The sequence below is a fragment of the Coffea arabica genome, chromosome 9c (genome assembly GCF_036785885.1).
Source record: "Coffea arabica cultivar ET-39 chromosome 9c, Coffea Arabica ET-39 HiFi, whole genome shotgun sequence".
NCBI classification, from domain to species: domain Eukaryota; kingdom Viridiplantae; phylum Streptophyta; class Magnoliopsida; order Gentianales; family Rubiaceae; genus Coffea; species Coffea arabica.
In genome coordinates, this window is record NC_092326.1 from 37,745,103 (window position 1) to 37,772,535 (window position 27,433).

Genomic DNA, 27,433 nt, shown 5'->3' on the forward strand with positions numbered 1-27,433 from the left:
ACTTAATTAAGAAGGCGTGAAATTTGGTGTCAATTTTAAACAATGGCTTTAACACAAAGACGTGGCTTAGCATTCCTCCACTAATTGACACCTTGAATAAATAGGCCATGCTAGAAAGCACGTGAAAAATGACCTCGCATTCAGGGCCAAAATTATAACAAACTGGAACCTTTGGGGGCAAAGTGCAATTACCCAAGCGAGAAGCTCTGAAAATACAAAGGGATAATTTCATAAACCTCCCCTGAGGTTTTATGAAATATCACCTAGCTCCCTTGAGGTTTTCAAAATCTCACTTAGCACCCCTTGAATTGATATTTTGGTAACATTGAAAGCCCTTCTAACCAAAAGTAATATTAAAAAAATTCATGTTTGAGGAGAAAGATTATTTTAGTGCCTTTAATACCCTTAGGCCATAAAAAAATGAACATTTTACAAACCAAGAAAAAAAAGTACTAAATTAGAACCATCTTAAAAGTGGATAGATGAAAAATGGTAAGATTTTATGTTATAGTCAATGTCACTTCTACAGTAGGAAAAGATAGTAAAAGCAAAATAATTGTGTTTGGACAGCTGATTATTTGTTCAAATATATTTGCTTACATCACCATTACAATTTTCAATACACCTTTTTTATCTTCCTAATTATCTTTTTATCTCACATACATCACATCACAAAAAATATTATAGTAAAAATATCTCAAATAACTTACAATCCAAACACTAAAACCATTTCTATAAATAGAACCCTTCATAGCATTGAAGGTAATTAGCATGTAAAATCAAATATTTGAGTAAAAAAAACTTAGTAATAGACGAAATTCAATTTCAATATCATACAAAAAATTTACTCAAAATAGACAGAATTTTTTTATGGGTGTGAAATATGAAAATTTTATTATAGAAAAAGTTAGACTTTAAATAATTGTTCGGAGTTTCAATTAGTTTATTTCTCTTACGCTCTACATGAATAGGAATAAATAAATAAATAAATAAAGTTGTGAAACACCAAAAAAGGAAAAAAATAATAGAACTTGCAGCTATTCTTCTCCAAATACATTGAATATTTCATTGATTAAATCCTATATTTCATTGATATTTGTAATTTAATTATACATATATATACATATATATGTGTGTATGTATGTATATATGTATGTTTGTATAGACATTGTTAAAGAAAAGTAGGAAATTTAGAGAAAGAAAAACAAGTTTAGAAAATTTAAATATGAGGGTATTATTGACAATTCATCGCCCTTGATATTAGTATATGGCCCTACTATCACTTTAAGGGTGCTAAGTGAGATTTTGAAAAGTTTAGGAGATCTAGGTGATATTTCATGAAACCTCAAGGGAGGTTTCTGAAATTATCCCAAATACAAAGCAAAGCCCGGTTGAGTAAAATAATACCGTACTAGGGCACAAATTTTGTTCCAACCCAGTGCAGCTTCTCCAAAGGACTTGTTCAAAACCAGGTGAGCAAATTTTGCTTTTACTTCGATATTCAAATTCATTTGTAAACAGAATTTTGGAAATTAGTAAGAAATAGAATTGAAATCCCAACTCAGAATATTACTATTTTGATTGCAAAAAATCCTTCAGCAGTAACTGTTTCATGAATTTCTCACATTCTTGACTACAATCCAAGACTGATAACAATGTAAAAAAAGAACCCTTTTTTTTTCTGGTATGGGGAAATTTCCAATTAGTTGTACGATATTTGTGTGTGATTTGGTGGTTTTAAAGAATAGGGTTCTTGGTGAAGGAGGGATTACGTGTATTATTAGATGAAAGATTATTGTTATTTGCATTGAATAAGAATTGAAAATGCTCGGCTTTCCTAAGTTTTGATGTAGAGTAGTTAGTTTTCGTTCGTTAGTTTTGTAGCTCTAGATTCTACATTTTTCTGACTTGGAATTTTAATTTTGCTGTTGGATTCATTTAGGCAAAAGGAGGAGGAAACGGGGGAGAAGAATAGGGAAGGGAAGTGGGAATATGATGGAGCATGAGTCTAATGTTAATCCTACCCTTAGCAAGAGTACTGGGCTACCTCGGAAACGATTTTATCGTGCTCGGGCACATAGCAATCCATTGAGTGATTCCCATTTCCCTGTTCCTGTTGCCCCTTCTCAATTTGATTATTCCAGTCATTATCCTCAGATATCTAATGATTCCAAAAAGATTGAGTTTGCGGACATAGGTTGTGGTTTTGGAGGGCTTTTAATTAGCCTTTCAACGCTTTTTCCTGCAACCCTTATGATTGGAATGGAACTCAGGGATAAGGTGACAGAGTATGTAAAGGAAAGGATTTTAGCACTGAGGACTGGTAATCCTGGGCAGTACCAGAATATTTCAGTGGTTCGCACCAATTCGATGAAGTACATTCCCAATTACTTTGAGAAGGGGCAGCTTAAAAAGATGTTTTTTCTGTTCCCGGACCCTCACTTTAAAGAAAAAAATCATCGCCGTCGTGTTATTAGTCCTTACTTGCTGGATGAGTATGCTTATGCTCTTGCAGTTGGTGGAATTATTTACACCATTACTGATGTGGAAGAACTGGGGGAGTGGATGAAATCTTGTTTGGAGAGGCACCCATTGTTCGAACCCCTTACTGTGCAAGAGCTGGAAGATGATCCGGTTGTAAAGCTTTTGAGTACTGCTACTGAGGAAGGACAGAAGGTTGCACGAAATGGTGGACAAACATACCAGGCAGTATATAGACGCAGAACTGGTCCTATTGAATGATCAATCATGCTTGCTTGGTTGCATCTCGCAGGTCCTTAGACTTTCCCACATTCTCTTGCTCTGCCAGTAGAGAATGTAGTTTTGTGCTGATAGTATAGATTTGTGAAATTTTGGTATTGAGTGTACCATTGATTTCTGTAGAACAAACTCATTTTTGTAGGCTAAATTCATTTTTCCCTTCCATAGTTTCCTATTGTGATTTCTAGCTAATTTTAGTGCATATTCATAGCACTGTTTGATTTTGTTTCACGATAGATATGAAAGGGCTAAACATGGTAGAATTTTGGTATCTTTGTTACACGTTCAATTGGTGTAAATGTAATTTGTCAGGTGAACTTCAACCTTGTTAACTACTAGTCGATCATCTTTTCTCAAGCAACAAGTGAACTTCTTCTGGTCTAGGAGATGCACAAATCCTTAAAGTGCATTCCATAACATGCTGTAGTGCATTTCTTTTACACCAGAATAAGACGTTTTATGTTTGCTCTCCCCAAACCACCCCCAACCCCCCCCCCCCCCCCCCCCCAAAACATCCCCCTCTTTTTCTCCTTTTTAAGGAAAAATGAGAGAGGCTATGAAACACCAGTATTTTATTACCTACTGACTGGCTTTGAGAAATGCATTATGGCTCCTGTGATGCTTTGGGATTATGGTAATTTTATTTTTCAACGAATCGAATCTGTTGAAGACTATATACACCTGTGATGAAATAGATTTGATTGTGAAGTTTCTTTTCTGATTTTACCTTTCACCTTTGGAATGCAACTTTGCAAGTTTTTGTTGAGTTGATAATTTGGGAGCACCTAACTGATATTTTCATTAATAATCTTAATGTAAGATTAATTCTTCTGAACCGTACCTCTTTTATGTTTTGGAGTCTTTGATGAATATTTGTAGTGTAGGATTGATGTTTCTGGACTTAATCGTTACTCAGAGATTTTCTGCCCTTGTTCTTGATGCGAAAAATTGAAAATATTCCTAATCCAAATTGCAAGTAAATAATCAGATTTCTTTTTCTTTTTCTTTTTCTTTTTTTTTTTGTATAAGTGGGGGATTTTAAATCCAGAACCTCCTACTTACGATCCCTCTTACTTTACGATTGAATTTCAAGTCTGAAAAAACCAATGCCCCGTGGGAGGGTGAAACTCTACAAATTGTGCCCAATAAAGATTAATTAGACCCTTTATATGAGTTTTTCGTATAGAATAGAGTAATTCACAAACAGACATTTGATTTTGGAGGTGACCTAAAGCCAACAGAATTCCTACCAAATAAGTGCTTGGGTACGTCTTTATTTGAAAAAAAAAAATAAAAAGAATTTACTATGCTATTGTGGCGCTTTTGTGATGTAATGTATATGATATAAAAATATAGGAATAATTGGAAAGATAAAAATATGATTAGAAACGTGTACATGATGTAGACAAAGTAATTTTTCCAAATAATGAGATATCAAAAAAGTGATTCTGTTTGATTTTTCCCATCACTTTTGAGTACTACGTTATGCTTATTGTTTTTTTTTTCTTTGAAGTAGAAAAATGATTTATTATCAATTGATTGAAAGATCCGCATGAAGATTTTTTTTTTTTTTTTTTTTGTTATGCTTATTGTTGCTAGCGGAATATTTTTCTGCATGTTTTGCTATGAATTAGCAGCATGTTGTCTTTAGCTAATTGTAATAAGGTCAGAAAGTTAGAAAAGGAGTTTACTATCACTTAGATAAAATTAGGGCAATAAACTCTCTCAACATCCAACTTAATTTGTGTACACTTGACCTCCCACCTACCAAAATTTAAAATCTTTGGTGGTGGCCACCAACCCAAATGGCTAGTGGTGAGGGGTTTGGCATGTGGAATGACAATAATTCCAATATTTAGTGCTTGGTACACTGTAATGGCAATTGAAATATTAGAATCATACCCAATTCATGATTCCCGACTAAATTGGGAGGAATCACTCAAAACCCTAAGCTCATTTCCAACAGTGAATAAATAAAGGACAAAATATTTTGTTAAAATACTTTCTTTCTCCCTCTCCCAGACTTCCACCATCGAACCTCCCCTTCCTCTCTGCCTTCAACACCTCTCTCTCCCCCACGGCATCTAGCAACTCCTCCCCTTTTTCTTATTTTTCCCTCTTTATCAGCATTTGACAACACCCAAATGGGCTTGCCGGCAGAAAAATAGATTCACATGGAAGAAATCGAAGAGGAAGCCGCACCAGCAAACGCCGACAAGTCATCACCGTTATTATCTGAATTCTCCCCGTAAGATCCGTTCGCCCGAGGTCGAGGTCCACTTCTACAAGGTTGGCAAAGGACCCATCAATGTCTTCAAGTCCAGCTTAGTGGGTGGGACCAAGACTAGTTGGAGGTCACCGATTTTTTTCCTTTTCCATGGCATCTGACAAAATCTCTCTTCTTCTCCCACGGCCGGTCACTTCCACCTCATCCCAGTAGACCCTTTCTTCTCCTCCCTTGCCATCAAATCGTCCTCCTCATTGCAATCGTTCTCCACAAATCGTTCAAATCTTTTATTGATTAGTCATGAGTTTTTGTTGATAATTGTTGAACCAAAAACAAAAAAGATTTGGATTGGTAGTGATTTGATGATGGGCGTGATTATCAATCCAAGAACAATAATTAAAAAATAAAAAATTAATTTTGATACCATTCCAACTATATTTATACCAAGCACTAGTCCGTGGAATAATACCAGGGGTTCAAACCCATACTAATTTTTTGTATATCATTCCATCTCCAATACCAATTCCAAAACATGAACCAAGCACCCCCTTAATTTGTGTACCCAATGGTACTTATTATTATCTAATGGTATATCATAATTAAGTAACAGATGAAATGGAAAATTGTTACATTCTTCGTGAACATATTTTTCAATTACTTTTTTACCTCACATATATCAAATTACTACAATAATTTTTTACAAAAAATTCAAAAAAAAATACAATCCAAACAAAATGTAATATTTTGTGGAAAATGAGAAAAAAATCTACTTCTTCATATTGAGCAGATGTAACATGTCGAATTAGTAATAACACTAGGACTGTCAATGGGGCTGGACCAACCCGAGCTTGGCTCATTCGGCCCGATAAAAAGTCCGATGAGCCCGATCATTTAGTGAGTCGGGCTGAGCTTGAGCCTAAAAAAAGGTCCGAATTAAATATGAGCCGAGCTTGAGCCTTATTAGGCTCAAACCCGATATAGGCCCGGCCCTATAATTACCTATATATATAATATTTATATTTTGATATTATGTATAATTATATATCCAAATATATTATTACTAAATACTAAATATATATATATATAAATTACAAAACACAAAAATATATCTAAAGACTCTTTCATGAGCTTTCTTGAGAGCCAATATTAGTAATGCATAACTAAATCTCTAACTTTTCTTATTGGTTGAGTAAATTTTTGTACTGGCATAATATTGGTTAATTTCTTTTTGGTCTACAAACACAAAAATCATCAAGCATATTTGGATTTAAATCACAAGATTATAAAAAAAAGTTTCAACTTTTAAAGATGTATTGGCTTATGATCGCATGTTTTATTACTATTTTTCATGCATTTTGAACGAATTAAATATAAATATTGTTGAAAAATTTTTGGTTTATATACTTTTTAAGAACTATTATTTGTTCATGTTTAGTTTTAATATTATAGTCTTGTAAATGTTAAATTAGTTTAACAACTTAATAGTTATAGTAATTATATGAAGAAAACTAAGGAGTAATAAGTGAGCTTGGGCTAAACCCGATTAAGGCTCACAACCCGAATATTATGTGAGTTGAGTATGAGCTTCACATTTATGAACCCGAAACTCATAGTCCGAAGTCCGAAAATGTTTCAAATTAAATGAGTTGAGTTTGAGCTCATCAAAGCCCGACTCATTAGGCCCGATTGACAGGCCTAAATAACACTCACTGGAATGCCAAAATATGCTCCCTTTGAATCCTTTCACTTTCAACAACATCAGAAAATAAATAAATAAATAAGTAGACAATATATAACATGAAAGGAAGATTTTGATTGAAAATCATTTTAAAAAGTATTTTTTTTTTGGTATTATTCAGTAATATTTATATATGATGTGATGCGTATGTTTCTGACTAAAAAAAGAAGAGTATTATTAGAAATGCATGTAAGAAGTATTTTTTTAAAAACTTCCAAAGGAATTACATGTATAGACACTGTATCAATCTTATATTATTTTTTATCAACTTTGTTTTGTATTCCTGTTTCTATTTTACTAATCCGATTTTTGACGAGAAGTTTGGTAATCTTAAAAAGTAGGCAAGTATATTAATGCGTAGGCAAGCACATTAGCACTATTAAAGGACTTTCTACGCAAGAAGTTCAGTACTCTGAAAAAGTACATTAGCATTAGCTTATTACTGTGTAGGTGATATAGGGTGCAAAATTGTTATTCAGTTTATGATTATTTTCCCCTCGGTATTTGCCAAATATTGCATTATTAGGTAGATTTTAATTATATTTGGTATTTGGTGCTAATCGCAGGGAAGTGGAGCAGAAAATGATAAAATTGATGATTTTTCAAGAATTGCTATTGAGTCCGGATGATTTGGAATTTGCACACGGGGATTTCCAAGTCCGAGTAGAACTTCGGATAGCTTTTGGGTGAAGATTTGGAAGACTTTGATTTTCTTTATTAGTTATAGTATTGGATTAGGAAACGTGAGTTTGTTTGGATGGTAGGTTATTTTTCCAAATATATTTGCTTACATCACCATTACAATTTTCAATACAGCTCTTTTTTTTCTCAATTATCTTTTTATCTCATATGCATCACATCACAAAAACAAAAAGTACTACAGTAAAAATATCTCAAATAATTTACAATCCAAACAAACCCGTATAGAAGATTATCTTTTGTATTATCTTTTCTATTTAGAAAACACGTCTTTATTATTAGTAGTTGACAGGAACTAGCAAACTGGGAAGAGAGAAAAGCCGGATTCTGAGTGATTAGTACTTCCGAAAAGATAGAGAATTGCATTTGGACTCTTTATATGATTAGTCTCAGGCAAGAAACAGGGGGTGGTGACTTTTGCATCAGGAAAAAGAAAACGAGGGCAACATGTTTCTTTTGGTTTCTTTAGTTTTTCTTTTATCAAACACTGTGCCAATGGCTTTGGAAAAATAGGATGAATTGTTTTAATTGGCCATGCGCAACTAAGTTTTCTTTTCTAATTGAGAAATAACAAAGGATTTGATTCATCTACATCTGTGAGATCTAATTGTTTTCGTTTTGTATGTTTTCTGATTTAATTTCTCATGGGTGTTTTTGTTGTTTGAATATCAAGAGCTCGATATTTAATTCAACTTGACAAACTAATGTCAATTAGGATAGTTAAATCTATAATTGTTTAATTGTTTTAAATTAGTAGCGACTAGCGTGATTGGTTTCATGTTAGGGAGACATATGATCTAATTTGAATGAATCTTGGTAGTGTGTTCATTAATTAGAACATGAATTTTCTATTTTCTAATGCAATCAAGAAATTAAATTTTACGAGTTTATCTAGAGTTATTTTTTGGTTAAGGAAGTAGCTAGCAGACGTACCTTAACTATCGAGACGATAAAAAGTTGGTTGTCATCGTTTGTTTGACAACCATAACCTGTTTATTATCGAATAGATGAAATAATTCTTGCACCGATGAACAGTTGCATGAACCACTTCCGAAGTTATATTCTTGACTAGAGCTTGTTGATCCTTGATTTAAATTTAATTTGCTTTCGTTTAATTATTGTTATTTTCGTTAAGTATCTTATTTTAATCTTAATTTTCTAAAACCTCCTTAATTGGCTTTGTTTGGAAAGAAACAAATGTTTCTTCTAATTCCTGTGGAGACGACCCTACTTACCATTATATTGGAATAAATATCCTTATGAGTAGGTTTTTATTATTGCACAGACTCAACACTACATTAGCATTAGAATTAGCATATTAATGCGTAGGCAAGCACATTAGCATTAGTAAAGGATTTCCTACACAAGAAGTTCGATCGGTAATCTTAAAAAGTAGGCAAGCATATTAGCATTAATAAACAGCCATACACAAAATTAAAATTAGGCAAGCATACTAGCATTAATAACTGCCATACACAAAATTTGAATTCTGAACCTCATAGAAAGTTCTTCTCTGACCATTAGGCTAACCCCACTCGTTAGTACATAGATGGACTTTTAAAATATTTACTTTTGAAATCTGGCAACGTCGTGTTTATTAAAATTTTACTAATTATATTTGACATAGAAAAGTGAAAAATATATGTATATAAACACCCAAACACTGATGAACGCCATGAACGTAAACGGTTGTAACAGCAATTCATATAGTCATTCTAGATTTTCCATGCTTCTTATATTTCAATCTCTGTGAAAAAAAAATTCATTTTTTTAGCAAAATATTGATTATAGAACACTTCTTCTTTGACACAACAAATTCAAGAAAACGCATAACTAACATAGTAGTCATTTAATCCTTCTTGGTGGCATACTGGCACTTTGTCATCTTGTTGCTACGGTCAAATAAACATTAATGTAAACAAACAAATGCAATCTCGTAAATTGAATGCAAACTTTTATGGTTGAGTGTTTGATTAGTGTGTTCCAAATAGCACAGTGTGAATTCCACACGCATTCAAGAATTCATGCAATCCATTAACACAATTTACACAGTTTATCTTCCTTTTAACCTCAATAATTCTTACAGTTAAGCACATTAATTTTTGTGACCAAGGGAACCAAAGGGTCAAATTTCTTTACCAAACTTCCTAGGCAGAGAAAATGTAAGAGCTGCATTTGCCTCTATATAAGCAGTTTGCTGGTGAATCCAGTTCCACTACCTCACTCTTTTTCTTCTCCCCCTCGGTGCATTTTCCTCTCAAAAAATGGCTCTCAAATTCATCTCCCTGGTAATCTTGGTTTTGGTCATGAATTTTTCTTGCAATTTTTGCAGTGCTCGGCAGCTTCGAAATTTGGAGGAGGTAAAAGATGACAGTGGAAATGTTGGTGCCCCTAACACCCCAACCTGGCTTTTTCCCATCCCTTTTCCTCCATTTCCATTTCCATCCCCATTCCCAAATTTCCCCCTTCCACCTCCCTCCCCAGGTGGTGTATCTCCACTTCCTGGTTTCCCTAAAATCCCTGGATTTCCCAGTTTTCCTTTTCCACCAATATTCCCTTTTCCCAATCCTTTCTTGAATCCCCCTACTTTTGCTCCACCTGCAAAGGACTGAGGCTTGAGCTCATGATCAGGAATTGCTCTGCATGTAATAGGTGCCATGGGCTAGCTTGATGTAATAAAGTTCATTAATGGCGTTTTAAGCTTTTTTATGTTATCTTTGGATTGATCTCGGCGTTAGAAAGAAATGACAAGTCCCTCTGTTTTCTGCTTTGATTGTAACTTTTTTGTTGTTCAAAATCATACATATATATATATATATGTGTGTGTGTGTGAATCATATCATGGTGGTGATTTCTTAACTAGTTCTTTGGGCATAAAATCAACTTTCCTATTAAAAAAAAAAAAAAAAAAAAGCCCAGTAAGATTTCTTTCTTTTTCAGAAAAAAAAGAGCAATAATTCGTGGTTAAACTGCGAGTATGAATTTGCATGTGGTGGTGATTTGGGATGAAATAGCTATGATAGAACGCCAATTCTCTTCAGTGAAGAAATCTGCCAATTATCATCGTCATAAAAGCTCATATTCTCGTTTCCATTACAATATCTAAAAGAAGCTTTTTTTTTTTTTTTTGAATTCAGCATACAAGTTACATATCCTAGTGTTTAATACATCATACTTATGACAAATAATGAGATAAATAGTGGATCAAAATCTAACCTTGTGACTAATGACTGATAATACTATAAGAATCCATTTTAGAGTTACCAAAAACCCTTGTCAAATTGGATCGCATGGAAAGAAGTTCTTGGATCTTGAGTCATGAACTCATGATCAACATGAAAATCATGGCCATGGGGTTTTCCCTCGGAGTTGTCTTTTGATTCTTGACGATAAGGAAAGTGACATTTTATTCGACAGTAATTAAGGAAACACATATTGCAATTACTACTCTTGGCTAGTCAAATGCAGAATTTTGTGGGGGAGAGGGATGAGTATAATGGTTTGAGGGAAAAGGCAGGAATGGTAACGGGGCGGCGGTGGTGACAAGTCTTCCCTGCCCCCACCCAACGCCGCTTCCCCTGCAGGTGCCCTGTGCGAGCTACTAAAAATTTGTTCTATAATTGTATTATAATCAAATTTTTGTCAAAAAATAAGAAATTAAAATATTAATATATAATTAAGTCATTATTCATTGTAATTTTATAATTAAAATTCACAAAAATAATCAAATAAAAGTTATTTGAATACAATTCAACATGATGAGATAAATACAACTAAAGTGATCAAGTTATCATTTTTGAATTTTAAAAATTATTCTCCCAAAACATGTCATTAGTCATCAAGGCTTCAATTTCCTTCTTCATTTCCCATTATAAATTTAATATAAATATATTAGGAAAATTAGTATAACTAATTAATAATTTTTATTAATATATATGTATAATTATTAATGTTATATATACTAATATACATTATACAATACTTATAACTAATAATATATTTATAACTAATTATATACACACAAACATTTAATTTTTCTAATGGATGGCAGAGCAGGGGTGATACTCCTCTGCTCCTTGCCTCGTTTATTAACGAGGGGAAAAAATTCCCCCCCCCCCCCCCCCCCGCCCCCATTCCATTAGCCCCCACGGAGCGGGTGCTCGCGCCATCCCTAAGGAAAGAAGTATCAAGTGAGATGTCTTTAATTCCCATTTACACTGTAAAATTTTTTTTAAACTAAAAAAATGCAGAATTTGTCAACCTGGTTTTTTCGGAATTTAACAGATTGGTGTCCGGGAAACACATATGACCCAGGACTATAGAAGGATACTCAGTCAAAACAAGATGATACCTGAGAAATTTATTCGTTACTGTTATTAGATGGTATATCAGGATTTAAAAAAAAAAAACACGCATGCACACACATATCCAGAAAACACACATAGCCAAATGAAACAGATGTAGACAAAAAATGGAAGATAATGCTCTAGAAGTCGAACCTGAAACTGTTTTTATTTTCTACTATTCCAACTTCTAATGCAATTTTCAGGCAATCCTAATATATATATTTTTTTTTGCATTAAACTTTCTTAATTATATCCACAAGTTCACAAATTAACACCATGTAAATCTGAATATGAGCATTCTTTTTACTTCATACAAGGGAAAGACTCCGAAAGAAATTGGAAGGTGAAAAAAATAATATGCCATTGGTATAAGGGCTTAAGAGTTCATCAATTCTCACTGGACTAACTTCAGTCGTTGACTGCATAATCATCATCATCGTATACATAATGCCACTCGAACAAGCGTCGGGAAGAGTTAATTACTTATTAGAGACGACCCTCCCTATAATTTATAGTCATGATTTAGTCATAAATATAATAAATTCAAGCATTAATTTACTCTCTTCTGGGTTTTTCTCTGTGCGCGTTTTTTGGGTTTTTATCTTTGTGAAATTTGAGATTTTATAAATCTAAAATCTAATTTCTTAGAATTGAAATATCTCCGTCATTGTCAGATCCAAATTTCTTTTTGGGCTTGAATAAGTTTTAATCATATTTGATTGTCAGCAGACATGCACTGATGTATTAGGTTACAAGGATTCATCCGAATGAAAGATATACAAGAGTATCAATGTTATTTTTATTTGTATCATTTTGCTATATCTATTGATTTCAGATTTATATGTATCTGTATCGTATTTGTTGGGTGTATTTTTTGCCATTAACGTGTATTTATTTGGATCAAACGATCTATACTATTAAAAAAAAAATATCACGTCACGTAATTCTGACACAATTGACGTTTATAAAGGTCAACAGCATTTACGCACTGCTATTATACAATCGTACAAATTAGGTGTGACGGATTATAACCTAAGTATCGAGAGGACCTTATCCATCATTCGGAAATGTTAGCGGGCCTCCCAATTTTACTCGGCACAATGGAAAAAGCGACGTACGGTTTTGTCCATTGTATGATGTCGATCCCAGCATTTGCCACTTGGTCAACATTTACTGCTTAAACAATTTGCCCGACCCAATTTCAGACCAGGCTTCCTCGGGTCTTAATCGCCTCCAAGCCCATTAACACCTTTATACTCAACCCCCTTGTATTTATGCCCTTATCTCACTTCGTGCCTCCAATTTTGTTGGTCACGACTTCTCACCCCTTTTTAAAACCTTCATATAAGAAAGAAGTATTCAGTTGTTTTTCCTTTTGTTTCGCTCTATTTTTTCCCGCTTGTCTTTCCTTTATTTTTAAATATAAATTATTTCACTAGTGACATCTTAATTATATTTTGTTTTCATTTATAATAATGATTTATAAAATAAATGAATTTTCAACCATTCTCTGCAAAAGAATATGAAGATAATTGTAATGCTTTGATCGTAAAAATCGATAGCTAATTACCTATCATAACCCAAAAATGTTATTTATTAGATTGTTTATATTTTTAAGGGATATTCAATTGACTATCTAATGTTTTGTAGTTTGTATAAAGATACCCTACTATAGCTCATTATTAGTGAATAATTTATGAAAAAAATTTGCACCAAAATTGACAATGAATTAAAGTAAATAAAGGATCATTCAAGGTAATATAATGTTTTAAAATTATTGGCTTGAAAAAATGAAATGGCAAGAAAATTAAAGGAATAGGGTAAAGGTAGACATAGTGTACTAATTGTATCAGAAAAAATCAGTATGAACCCATTTTGAATAAGAGGTGATATTTGCACTTCTCAGTTGGACATTATTTATTGAGTGAAAATGTGAATGTCAATCCCCTTCTAAATCGTTCTGATAAACAAAATTGAGTGTGCCAACTAAGAAAAGCATATGAATATAGAGGAATTAAGTGTAATTTATCCAAAAATGATGCACTTCTTCAATGAACGAGGGGAACAATTTACTTGCCAACAATTAAAAACACGCAAAGGAATTGACTGTTTGCAAGTGGCGGTGAACCAAATTCCCATCAAGAAGCAAACTAGCGGAGTGGCTCATATCCGATACCACCATTTTTTTTTTTTTTTTTTTTTTTCAGCGTATTCTTGTTTCTTCCTTTCTTCTTCATCTCCTTTACTTTCCTCCTACCCAATTTCCAGATCCCAAGATTACTTAACTCCACATAGAAACTCAAGAAAAACCCAGTAATCTTCCAGACAAATTCATATATTTGTTCTGAAAACTCAAGAATCCATCCATCCGTCCATCCATTTATCTATCCAGTCAACATCAGAAAACAGCTATGGATCTCTCCCTGGAAGAACTCCAATTCTTGACCATACCAGACATCCTAAAAGAATCAGTTTCAATACCAAAACAATCTCCCAAAACCTTTTACCTCATCACGCTTTCCTTAATCTTCCCACTTTCCTTTGCCATTTTAGCCCACTCCCTCTTCACTCACCCCATACTTTCTCAGCTTCAAGCTGACCCTGCTGGTTCTCACACTTCCCAATGGACAAAGCTCCTGACTTTTCAGTTCTGTTACCTCATCTTCCTCTTTGCCTTCTCCCTTCTTTCCACGGCTGCTGTAGTCTTCACTGTTGCCTCGCTTTACACTTCCAAGCCTGTGTCTTTCTCCTCCACAATGGCAGCCATCCCTTCTGTTTTTAAGAGGCTTTTCGTTACTTTCATGTGGGTTACGCTCACTATGGTGATTTATAACGTGATTTTTATCGGGTTTCTTGTGCTTCTGATTATAGCTGTGGATACCGAAAATGTGCCTTTGTTTTTGTTTTCGATGGTGGTTGTTTTTGTACTGTTTTTGGTGGTTCATGTTTATATAAGCGCATTGTGGCATTTGGCTAGTGTGGTGTCTGTTCTTGAGCCTGTTTATGGATTTGCGGCTATGAAAAAGAGCTATGAGCTGCTCAAGGGCAGAACCCGGATTGCTTTTGGGCTTGTTTTTGGGTATTTGGCAATTTGTGGGGTGATCAATGCCCTTTTTGGTTCAATTGTGGTTCATGGTGGGGACTCTTATGGTGTGCTGCCAAGAATTTTGGTTGGTGGATTCTTGGTTGGGGTGTTAGTGATTGTCAATCTTGTGGGGTTGTTGGTGCAAAGCGTGTTTTACTATGTTTGTAAGAGCTATCATCATCAGGGAATTGATAAGAGTGCTCTTTATGACCATCTTGGTGGATATCTTGGGGAGTATGTGCCTCTCAAAAGCAGCATTCAGATGGAGAACTTGGATGCTTAGCTTGAACTCCTGCTGGCAAGAGAGGTTATTAAATCCCTGTGTTGTTTCGGATTCTTTGTAAGGAAACCAAATGATATCTGTAAAGACAAAAAATTTCAAAGGGGTGTGTGTGTTTTGTGACAATTGTATTTCATTGTTGCAGTAATAAACCTAGCTAGTTGTTATTTTATGTACGTTGCATTTGCGTCCATATGCTTTGCTCTATCTTGGTATATGCTGCGCATGTTTTTCACATGTTTAGGTTTGATAGTTCAAGCTGTATTATAAGTAGGAGTTATGATTTTCTGTTTCCTTGAGTCACCCTATGAATTGTTCATATATTGCAGAGAAAAATCAGTCCATGTGGAAACCAGTGAAAGGAATAATGCATGTTTAATTCTCTTAGTCTAGTAATTTGGACTTGGATACCTGCAAACCGCTCCAAATGTTTAGAGTTTGTGCTACTGGTCTCATCATGTATTGATCATTGTCGTGCAAAATGGCTGTAGGGAATATTTGTTAATTGGAAATCATTGTTGGTACAACCTTGAGATTAAGTTGATGCAATGTAAATTTTCCTCTTCTTGTTGAATGAAATTTTTGTATGGTAAAAACAAAATCTCAAGATGACTATGCAAGGTTGTTCACTTATCCTGCTTGTTATAACTATAGAATGTTGTTTCTAGTGCTTATGGGGTATAAACACCTGAGTAAGCTGGCTCCCTCCCACTCAAGAATGGAAAAGGAACTAATGAACAAACAATTGTTATTCAAATTCTGGCACTTGTTCGATGCATATTCTGTTGCATCTATGGTGTATCTGCTTTCTTCATTATATCTGGCACGTCTGGTACCTTTGTGGAGAATAACATACTTTAGCATAAATGTAATAACCCAGATAAACCACACACTAAATGGACAAGTAAATTGGTAATTAAAGTAAGATCTCAAATTATCTCTGCAGTTATTTATCTTAAAGATTTGCGAAGGTAGTAGAAAATGGCTATTGAACTTAACTGGTTCCAAGTTGAATTTTTTTCCTCCTACAAACACCCCCCCCCCCCCAAAAAAAAGCCATATGAACAATGTCTTATACACCTCTTTATGTCATGGACCTTTCACAGCCATTCATTTATACTCGGTTTTATACTTGACTGGTATTTACTTAGAAACTGAGTTCCAAATCTATTCCATACATGGTACCTGGCCAATTTCCAGTCTAGGAATAAGACCATTCTCTAGCTTGCATGTTCTTGGTTTAGAAAATGATATAATAGTGGGACATGCTATTATGACTTGGTAGACTGCTCATTTTTCTCTAAATACTGGATATGGGAGGCAGGTAGTATGTGTCACTACAGGATGACCAGGTTGTGGATGCATCTTTGGTATATCTAGAAGATCAAAGATATGTCAACTTTTCAAGTTTCAACTGGTTCTTGAAAGCAAAGACAAAAGGCATGGGGAAGAAATCTAAATCGAGCCAGATAAAATCTTGAGCATGCCAGAGAAATCAGTAGCATGAGATCTATGCACCAGAGTACAAACCAAAGCAAAGAGCTCTTTATTGGATATCCAATACTCTGTCAAAGAAACTTGCATAGAGTAAAAAATTAGTTGGGTAACTATAATTAACCAAAATATTACACTTCGGTAGTGATCAGGTGAAGCTTGTGTGTGTTCCCTCAAAAGCTATGTATCTCCTTTCCATCAACGACAACCTAAAGAAAGGCATATATTGCATAATAAAGGCTTCCCCTTTTGCCTTTTCCTCAATATTCCCCTTTACATGTTCTCCTGAAAGATAGCTGTTGCTTTGAACTCTGAAATTCATGGAGATTCTATGTTGATTATGTACAACCTTGACAAAGAGATGTTAGAAAGTGTCTTCAAGGATAATAGCATTGGTAATTACAAGGTTGGAAGAAGATAATTTTGTCAAGTGCTTGGGTGATACTGGTGGTATAATGAACTTATTGTTGAATGCTCACTTTTCAGGTTAAAGTTAAAGGTCCTAGAGATAGCATCCTGGACTTTAAGATGGATCCAAAAGGATATATTTGGGAGTTAGCTAGCAGTCTTAGGAGAATTCCCATGGTTGGGCTCGCAAAAGTTCTAGACTGTTGAAATACAAAACCCCTTGTGCCTATAGGTCCTTAAAGGAAGGAAAGTTTGACTTCATATCTTAGTGATGATTAACTTACAGCAGGGTGCTCTATGAAAATACGAGACCACTAATTACTTGTGCAGAAAGAGGGGCAACTGGTATTTTATTATGGTGGATATATTAGGATGACATTTGGTTGCTTTACTTTACCAAAACGGTTATCAGTAAAATGACTTAAAAGTATGTGTGGCTGCAACTTGAAAGTCTTTATTTTGCCACAGGAAATGCATCTTAAGTGTGTACACTTCCAGAAGACCTTCTTCCTGTGGAAAAAAAGTGTTTTGCCTAGATGCACTTCTATCAGTTACAGACTTGATGACAGAGTACAAAATTTGAATTTTGCACATGTATCTAATACCAACTGAGCACTTGGCTGCAACTTAATAGTAACCTCATGTAACTGCTTTACATGTAAGATGCATTTTGGATGGAAAAGTATATGGAATACTATGAAGGTTTCACATTGACAGGTACAATTTATTGGAACTATTTGTCTCCTTGCTGAAATTGTGCTCATGATCATAGGGATGATTGATCATGCATGTCTACATATAGGGACACACTAGTCATGGACCTCAGAAGAAGTTTATGTTGGGCATGAACTTGTATACCAGGTTTATGTCTGGTACTATACTACAGAGTAAAACTTTTGCAAATATGTGCATGCAGTCAAAATACCATATTTTATCCATGTGTACTGGCACGCAAGCTTGAGTGCAGGGAGATGTATCAGAACCTGTTGTAGTCGTCCTTTAAGTATACCACTTCTTGCTGTACCTCTTGCAGGGAGATGTGTACTGGCTTCTTGCTTCTTGTTTAAGTGTACCACTTTTAACTACGTTGAAACTGTATCAGACAAGAAATCCCTTCTCTACTACACAGAAGTATCAAACTAGACTCTTTCCCTGGAAACTAAATACATGCAGTTAAATAGCCTAGTTCAGACGTATTAATCCAAGTCATATTTAGTACTACGCATGCCCTGGTTCTATGTTTATAGCATTAGGAATTTTGGTCCCTGATCAATTTGAAGAGTGCAGATCTATGACTTGTTTTCAGTGATGTATTTGTTTCATATTAGTTAATGTTATCTTTCTTTTTGTTTTTTAGCTGAAAGGATTTCCCCAAATTTTCTAGCTACTTGTCATTGAGGCACATGACATATAAATCCAACTTCTAGTAAATACAAGTCTATGGTATGCCACTATTTTCAGGCAACTTAAGCACACTGTGGTTTCTTCGAGACATCTTAGTTCTTTTCCCTTTAACTTCATAGCCAAATGCTTCTTGTGTTTTCTTTTCATGAAAATAGCACCATTTAACTTATAGTTCATCTGCCCTCGGGATTCTTGCTGTTCTGCTTTTTTATGTTTTTTTGGAACTCCATTTTTCCTTTATTATTGTTCATAAACCTTTTCTAGGGAAGTATGGTAGTGTGCTCTTTGCAAGGGGCTTTACGATGATGAATAATCTTAGTGGTCTATATGCTCTTTCCCATGTGTTTGAGCTATTAGCCCATTACGCTATCTGTCAAAGCGACATTTAGTTGTGCAAGGTGCTGTTAATAGTTTTGCTACGAACTTTTCTTACATCCATAAGACAACTCAAAAGCATGTCTCATTGAAACTAGAGAAGTTAACTGAAGATCATTGATGAATGCAACTCTATTCACGGTCTTGGTCCAGTTTGCTAGTGTGCTTTGTTATTAGGAATTGTTGATATCAACATAGAGCAGGTATGGACAATTGCCTGGCAAGTTTCTTTTGTATTTTTATGACTATCACTTCTGTATAACAACTTTTACAGCCTGATCGTTACTCATGAATCAGGGGTCTCTACACGCGCAGCAGAAAGGAAAAAGTTTTCTCTATTTAACTAGTAACTGCACTTGTATTACGCAGTCTGTTGCTTAAGAACTTTTCACAAGTGACTCGTGATGCTTCCTTTTGTGTGATGGGTTTCTGTTTTCATGCTCCTGTTCACAACATCATGTATAATTTGCCAGTTTGTTTCTTAAAACTCTGGAGAACTGCTCGCCTCAGAGATACAATATCTTATTGGCTAAATCGGAATAGCTTGATATATTCCAATTTGTCTGGCAGGATTTTGTGCATTATTCCACTCTTTTATATTCTTGAAATTAGTTGTTTCTTTTTACTGACAATTCAATGAAAAACTTATTACTTGTGCTCTCATGTGATGATTTGTACCTAGTTTTTCTTCTGCAACATTGCCATGTGGACATATTCGGCCTGATGAACATGTGTGTTGTAAGACATTAATATTGTTCTATCTAGTCACTTGTGCGCATCAGAAGAATATTCTTGATCATGATTTGTAGTTGAACAATCCTGTTTCCTTTGGTTCTTTCTGATTGCAAGCAAAGTTACATGGCTTTCTTGGAGATGTTATTCTACTGCTTGTCTTTGTATTTCATGAATAAACTACTGCAGGATGCAATTTCTTGTTTGAGATGCTGCTCCATTCTAATTCATATTACCAGAACAGTTACTTCCATTCTCCTTATTTCTGATCTATGCTACCCTGGACCTGGGCTCTGGGAGTCCTGACCACACACCTACTCTACTCTAGTACAAAATGAAGAGCTCCAAGAAAAGCAGCTTCATTTGTTTCCTGTCTCAGGAAGGGTCCAGTCACAAATTAACTTATTAGAGAACAAATTAGACTTATAATTAAAAAGCAAAACCAGTTATCCAATTTGCTGTCCATTGAAGGCGATGCATCTTTTGTTACCTAGTTAAAGGTCTGAATGTTGATGATGTACTGGTTAATCTTGAATAAACTATACTATACATAAGGGGAAAGCAAAATCAATTTTTTTGTTTTCTACAGAATCTCCCAATCTACCTAGTTACAGCTCCACATGGGCTTCAATCATTGCCTTTTGTTGTCCATTAAATTGGCTTTGGACTCCCAAAAGAGTAAAACACTAAAAGCTTACACAAAAATTCAATCACACTCCTTTCAAAGCGTATCAATTCTCTGTAAAAGAAACTTGACTCGTCTCGATCAAAATTATTTATGGACCATAAAACGATTAAGCAAGTTTCTTTCAAAATGATTAAAAAATTCTGTACGAATATAATGTAACAAATATTCTATTAATGGCCAACATCTTATCGAGGGATGTATCGGAGGAATTTGTTTTCTTGGATAGTTGTAACTAACTTTGTTTAATTTAATGCACTTCATTATTATACCAAAAGAAAAAAAATCTAATCGTGGGACCAGTAGAAGGTTGGAGAAGAGTTCGAATTTGTGTTCAGTGAATAAAAATGTCTTATTTCATCAAAGGGTAATTTAGTCTCAGTATTTGAGATTATCCACATTAATCTCATCTCGGTATTTAAGAACTCCTTTCGCCGGTCTACATTTGACGTCAATGAGGACGTTGAAGAATGGGGACAGCCAACATGTCAGTCACCGACAGCCAACTGCTAAGCCGCCCGGTCGAGTTTACCATCTGAAAGAAAAAAAAAAAAAAAGGAAATGTCAAACGTCCAATCATCAGCATTCAACAAGCAGCCCTTCAAGGAATACAGCTACTTTTCCATTTAAGAATCCTCATTTGTACCACGTTTTCCCTAAGTTTGTAGTAAAAGGTTGTCTGAACTCACTGCAGTTAATTGCAATCATGATTCATGAGTAAGACAGTAATTGCAGCAGTTTCTCATTTATACTTTCTAGGATGCCCTTCTTTCGTGGACGAGAGGCAGGAGCGGTTATCAGGTGGATTGCTTAGCTGTTAATGGTCAAGATTTAGCCTCAAAAAATTATACGGTTTATCTTATTTTTAAGGAATAATTTTAGAAACCTCCCCTGAGGTTTCTGACATTTACACTTACCTTTCCTGTGGTTTGAACAATTACACTGACCTCTCCTGAGGTTACTAATCCTTTACAAATTCAGTCCAATTGATTAAAATATTATTTTAGAGAGTGAAATTAGAATTTTGTACCTGATTTGTCCTTTGTGCCACATGTCCAATGAATGGCAAAGTATTACAAATTAATTAACAATTAATAAACTTTAATGAGCGTAGTTTATAGACAAATACGTATTGCCTATTTAAAGTACCAACTCTTTACATGTATTTTACTTTCAAACATTTATTTTATCACAAATTAAAAGGCAAACACGTATAACTTATTTAAAATACAGGCTCTTTACAGGTATTTTATTTTTAAATATTTAATTTACAATAAATATATCAATATTTGTAATTAAAAATTAAAAGGTGTTACAATAATATTCTTGTAAAAAGAAAATCGATAGGTTATCTATTTAATATAAATTAAAATTTAAAAAAAATGGCCTATAAAATGTTAATTTTTTATGGGTTTCATCCATTACATGAGTAAAGTATTAGCTCTTTATGAGTATTTTATTTTGAATCATTTAATTTATGTTAAATACATAAATATTTGTAATGGAAATTGAAAAAATGTTATATTAATATTTCTACGGAAGAAAAACTGGTAGGTTTTGTATTTAACAAAAATTAAATATTTGAGAGTAAATACAAATCTGTATTTGAGAATAAATATTTGTGATAAAGTAAATGTTTGAAAGTAAAATACATGTAAAGAGCTGGTACTTTAAATAGACAATACGTATTTGCCTATAAACTACGCTCATTAAAGTTTATTAATTGTTAATTAATTTGTAATATTTTGCCATTCATTGGACATGTGGCACAAAGGACAAATCAGGTACAAAATTCTAATTTCACTCTCTAAAATAATATTTTAATCATTTGGACTGAATTTGTAAAGGATTAGTAACCTCAGGGGAGGTCAGTGTAATTGTTCAAATTATAGGAGAGGTAAGTGTAAATGTCAGAAACCTCAGGGGAGGTTTCTGAAATTATCCCTATTTTTAATAACGTTTTTAACCATTCTTGCCCGTGGTCCTTCTTTCACACACACACACACACACACACAAAAGGAAGCCCCTCCCTCTATCAATTGGTACGATTTCCTGCATATTGAAGTCAACCAAAACTGTTAATTTAACTATACCAATTTTTTTTTCAACTGTGCAACCGTCATTTGTATTCCTACTCTAATCTATAGTAAGATAGATTTACTACTATTTTAAAGTATGTTAGAAAATGATCCAGGGATTAGAATGAGCGGATCCTATCTCTAAACTAAATGAGTGCACTATTGTACACTTTTGGATTTTAATACAAGTATAAAAATTTGAATTCCTGATCTACAACCAAACTTGCATCTTATAGATACCAACTTATAATGGTTGAAAAAGATGCTTAAATCAGATTTATTAGCTTGAAATTAGATCTGCCACAAAAATTCCTCCAAGAACCCCAACAAAATCCCTCCTCTCTCTCTCTCTCTTCAGAAAAAGGAAAAGCATAATCTTAGGATTTAAAAATGTTCAAAGGATAGAGTGAATGGCAAGAATGGTCATTACATCCTGTTCTAGCTATACTAAATATTTTTTCCCCTTAAATAAAATGGTCACCTAATTGATGTGACAATTTTCGATCAAAAAATCTACTTCTAGTTCTAAAGATACAAAATGTCATCTTTATTTGTATTATTTTTTTAGATGTGTTGTATCTATTGATTTCAAATTTATATATATCTGTTGTTTGATATATTTTCTGTCATTAGTGCAGATTTATTTGAACGAAATGATCTTTTTCCTTTGTTAAAAAAAAAAAGCAAATTGTTAAAAAAGACAAAAAAAAAAAAAAAAAAGAAGAGGATTAATGTAATGGCTTCATTAAAAGTACACCAACATGACCATTGGACGACTCCAGTCATGTACTCCTATTAATGAGAAAAGAATAAATCGTAATCGTACTATAGAAAATTCGTCTGCTGCCATTGTCGAGTCATTTCAATGCCATCATTCCGTCTTCAATGATCCAATGCATTTAGGCACACCTGAGGAAGAGGAAGAGAAATCAAGTTGAACTTCTAAGCCTAATATCAGCCGTAATATTTTTGTCAACATCACCGGTGGACAAAATTAATTTCGATGAAACGGAATAAATTCAGGAATATTCCACTTGTCCACCACCCAAATCTGACCAGAGAATTCCAATTCTTTTGTTTTCTTTTCTTTTTTTAAATTTTTCTGTTTTTTTCTTCAGGACAATATTGTGAGAATAATATAATACTTAGAACAAATTTTTTTTTTAATCTTGAAAAAGGACAAAAGCCGGTGAGGTAATCTATTAGCTTGTTTTTCGACAAATTTGGATGCTTCCATGTTCAATGCATACGTGCTTTTATGAAACTGATCACTAACGTCTAAAAAAATAATGCCATCCCACGAGGGGAAAATCATAAATGAAGAACTCGTTGACTTTTAGGCTTTGAAAGTCAAACAAAAAAATCATACGCATAGCTAAGCAAGTTGCAAGTTGAGCTCCCCACTATACTAGCAAATAAAAAATTAATATTTCTAGTATGAGAAATACATGGATATATTTCTAGTTCATTATGATGCAGTAAATCTGTTTGAATTTTACGTTTTTCGTGAACATGTTTTCAATTAACTTTTTACCTCATATACATCAAATCACTACAGTATATTTTTCTACAAAAATTTCAAAAAATGGCAATCGAAACGGTACTTTTCATTTGTAGAAGAAGGCTTAAAATTGACAATAGCGAAGAGAGAAAGTTTCAAGTAGCATGAAAAAGATTAGTGTTTTGAAAGATATTGTTGTATCTCGTGCAATCGAATTCAAGAGAAGTGCATAAGTTACTCATGTTAAAAAATTTTGAATTTAAACAAATAAGTTGACAGAACTTTTGTTATACAAGATCACATCATTTAATTCATTTAATTTGACCAAAAAATTTTATTTATTAGTGGATGAATTAAGATAATTACCAAGATGTAGTTACTCGATATAGTTTACCAAGTACATATTACATATTGATTGGTTCAAGCAATTTGCCTCACTCTTTTAAGATAATACGCGAAAATTGGACTCTTATTATTTTCATTGCACAAATTTATTTTATTTTGCTTTGCATGGCAAAGGCTGCATTGATAACAAATTTAGGAATTATTATATGGTGGATAGTAGTATTCATAGCTCCTATTCAATTAAAATGACTTAAACTTTTAAAAAGAAAATAAATCATTTTAGTAGAGTAAAAAATGGTTATGAAAAAGTTGAGGAAAAACCACTCGATTCCTGCGTTTGATTGGTTGATCAAAAGGTTTTCCTCAATTAGACATGCAAACTAAAGCCCTAAAGTAGTACAGCCAATTTTCTACTTTCCTACTATTTTTTGGTTTCATATATGCTCGTTGATGCAAAAGATAATGAAGTTTGTTTTATGGAGGAAGATTTATCTTGGATTTATGACGTAAATTTTTTCAGAAAAGTCGAAAGCAGCAACCCAATCTAGAAACCAAACCAACCATAAAGGTAAAGACCGCATTATGTAATGGGATATTAACAACCGATCGTTCACTGGACAGAAGACTTGGGGGATGGCTCTTGGAGCCTTCGTTGCGATTAGGTTTCGAATCTTATACTTGATAGCTATAAAAGGGAAGGGTGTACTGGAGGATGAGAGGGTCAAAAATAAAAATAAATCTATATATATATATAGTAATGGGATACTAAAATGGGATAAAAGTAGGGTTATAAATGAATTAAATCATTCACCTGCGCTTATGAGTTGGCTCAATCAAAGTTTGATCAAACTCGAGTCAAGTTTGAGCCAACCAAAGCGAATTCGATTACAAAAAAACTCAGCTTGTTAACTTACGATCCGCTTTATTATATATGTGTTTGTGTGTGTGTGTGTGTGTATGTGTTAGTGATGAAATTAGATATGTATTCCTAACATTTTATTATTTGTTAAGAAAAAGTTACTATATTATTCATTTTTTAAAATAAAATAATTATTTTTTATATTTTAAGTTCGAGTAGACTCGAGATTGAGTTCCGCTCGACTCGAATCTAAGGTTGAATTTGAATTTAAACTTTATAATGACAGCTCGTTGAGTTCGAGATAAAAATGAAACTTGATTCGATCAAAGCCAAAATTCGACTCCGCTCAACTCATTTGCATCCCAGTATATAAAAGTGGGCACGCAATGTACAGGGCCTAGAGAGCAAATGTGATGGCAACATTCCATAATAGAGGAGGCAACAATGAACTTCCGATCTGAATGCACATGGTGCATGGATTCCGGAAATTGGGAGGTAAAACGCCAGATCTGAATTTCGTAAGGACGTGTTGTGGTCTCAGACACGACCTCTGACTGGTACGGTGATCTGTCATAACCAATCATGTGGTCCAACTCCGGCTACTGGTCCATACTTTGTGCGAAGATTGAGGAAGTGGTACCACGTAAATAATATGGTCGTCAGTGTGTAAAATATTGAGCACATGTTCGGAATCAGATGTAATCAACAGATGCAAAAACCTGCCTTTCGGATCTTAGGTGAGACAAGCACACACGGAAAGATAATCCTTTTTTTGTGTGGCAGAAGTTGGATTGGAATTTTGTAACGCGTAATCGATGGCCAGTCTTGTTACGACTCTTTCGTCAAAATGGGCAAAAGCGTACACTTCAAAGCGTATGCATGCGACTCTTTCGTCAATTTGAACCGTTAATCTTAAAAAATCTATCTTAGAACGATCTAATTTTGATTTTTATATTATTTCAACCAGGTTTGGTGACTTATTTGGTCTAAATTTGTATGGAATTCAAAAATCATGAGTTTGGGCAGTTTACGTAATGCTCTTTTAGTTAGGTTAATGGCTCAAATTGTCAGAAGAGCTGTAAGTATCCATTTATTAGCATAGTTGTCAAAATCGCGATCCGGATCGATCAAAATCGATCCGGATCGTATGCAGAGTCGCAAATCATATTAATTTTTGCAGGATCGCATAGAATCGTAGCAGGATCGTGCAGGATCGTGTAGGATCGTATAGGATCGTAGGATCGTAGGATCGGTAGGATCGTACGATCCTACAATTTTTTTGTAAATTTGTGAAATACGAAGCTCCATTTTGCAAATAAATGAAAATATTTGTGGTATATTTATAATTTATCAAAGAATTGCAACCTTTAATTGCAATTAAGAGCTTTTGGTAGGATCTTACGATTCTACGATCCGATCCTACGATCCGATCCTGTGAAACTAAAATCGATCCTACTTAGGATCCCGATTTTACAAACCTTGTTTATTAGAGTTCAGGGACAAAAAGGATGTCAACAACGATTGGAGGATAAAAAATATAGATTGTTAAAGTTCGAGGGCCCAAAAGTAGTTTGCCATTCAAAATTTGATTTTGATGCCTAAAACATTGGTTAGTGCACTTATATTAAATATAATGTATCGTTTAAGTTTATAGCTCAACTTTATTATCTCTATTACATTTAAACACTTCTTTAATTTCATTTCTTTTTTTTTTAATTAACTCTTAGAGTGCATTTGATAAAACTGAAATTGCAAATTTGAAATTTGACGTCTAAATTCATTCAATGTATATTATATTAAGTGACAAGTGACTAGCTTATCGCTTATTTTTGGAATAAGTTTTCTCTAAAAATTTCAGTACCACTTAATTAATGCAAATATTTTATTTTTTATTATCAAATGTGTTTGAACATATCTAAAAAATATATATGTTAGTGTACAGAAGATTAATCCAATAAAAAAAATAGAAAATTATGCTTTCTTGTATTATAAGCTTTAACCTATGATGAAGTCCTTCTTTACATGTTTAGTGTATGTAGAAGAAAAGTTGAAATTAATTCGTTGCCACTTTACGAGATGGACCATGTTGCAATTTAACAAGATTTTGTGAACTTAGATTTAGCAATAAAGTATGGTTTATTTTCACAAGTTAGTATTTTAGAAGATTTCTCTTGCTATCTTGTTTGATCTTTTTCATAAGTTGAACTTTTTGGTAACATAAACCAACTTTGAATAGTTCCCCCCCCCCCCTCTTTTTTTTAATTTGATAGCTGTAGTTCAAGCCTCAAACTTCAAAAGTTTCCTTGGGAAAACTGTTGCCTAGATGTGGTTTTACCATTTTCTAGGTTGTCATTAATTTTGAGAAGTACCTATAATCATTCTTTCCAAATAATAGATAAATAGACAAGGGTATATTT

General features: G+C 33.8%; 2 protein-coding genes across 2 annotated transcripts; both read left to right on the forward strand.

The window, feature by feature from the left end:
• The first annotated feature begins 1,376 nt into the window (after nt 1–1,376).
• Nucleotides 1,377–3,083, forward strand: LOC113707836 (tRNA (guanine-N(7)-)-methyltransferase-like). Its single transcript, XM_027230171.2, has 2 exons — nt 1,377–1,472; nt 1,943–3,083. The coding sequence occupies exon 2, from the start codon at nt 1,993–1,995 to the stop codon at nt 2,740–2,742; it is 750 nt and encodes a 249-aa protein (XP_027085972.2). The 5' UTR covers nt 1,377–1,472; nt 1,943–1,992; the 3' UTR covers nt 2,743–3,083.
• A 10,848-nt stretch (nt 3,084–13,931) lies between these two features.
• Nucleotides 13,932–15,307, forward strand: LOC113708924 (uncharacterized). Its single transcript, XM_027231649.2, has one exon. The coding sequence runs from the start codon at nt 14,182–14,184 to the stop codon at nt 15,136–15,138; it is 957 nt and encodes a 318-aa protein (XP_027087450.1). The 5' UTR covers nt 13,932–14,181; the 3' UTR covers nt 15,139–15,307.
• Nucleotides 15,308–27,433: the final 12,126 nt, after the last annotated feature.

Coding starts and splice junctions, on each gene's coding strand:
- LOC113708924 (XM_027231649.2), top strand. CDS start 14,182: ATGGATCTCTCCCTGGAAGAACTCCAATTCTTGACCATACCAGACATC.
- LOC113707836 (XM_027230171.2), top strand. CDS start 1,993: ATGATGGAGCATGAGTCTAATGTTAATCCTACCCTTAGCAAGAGTACT.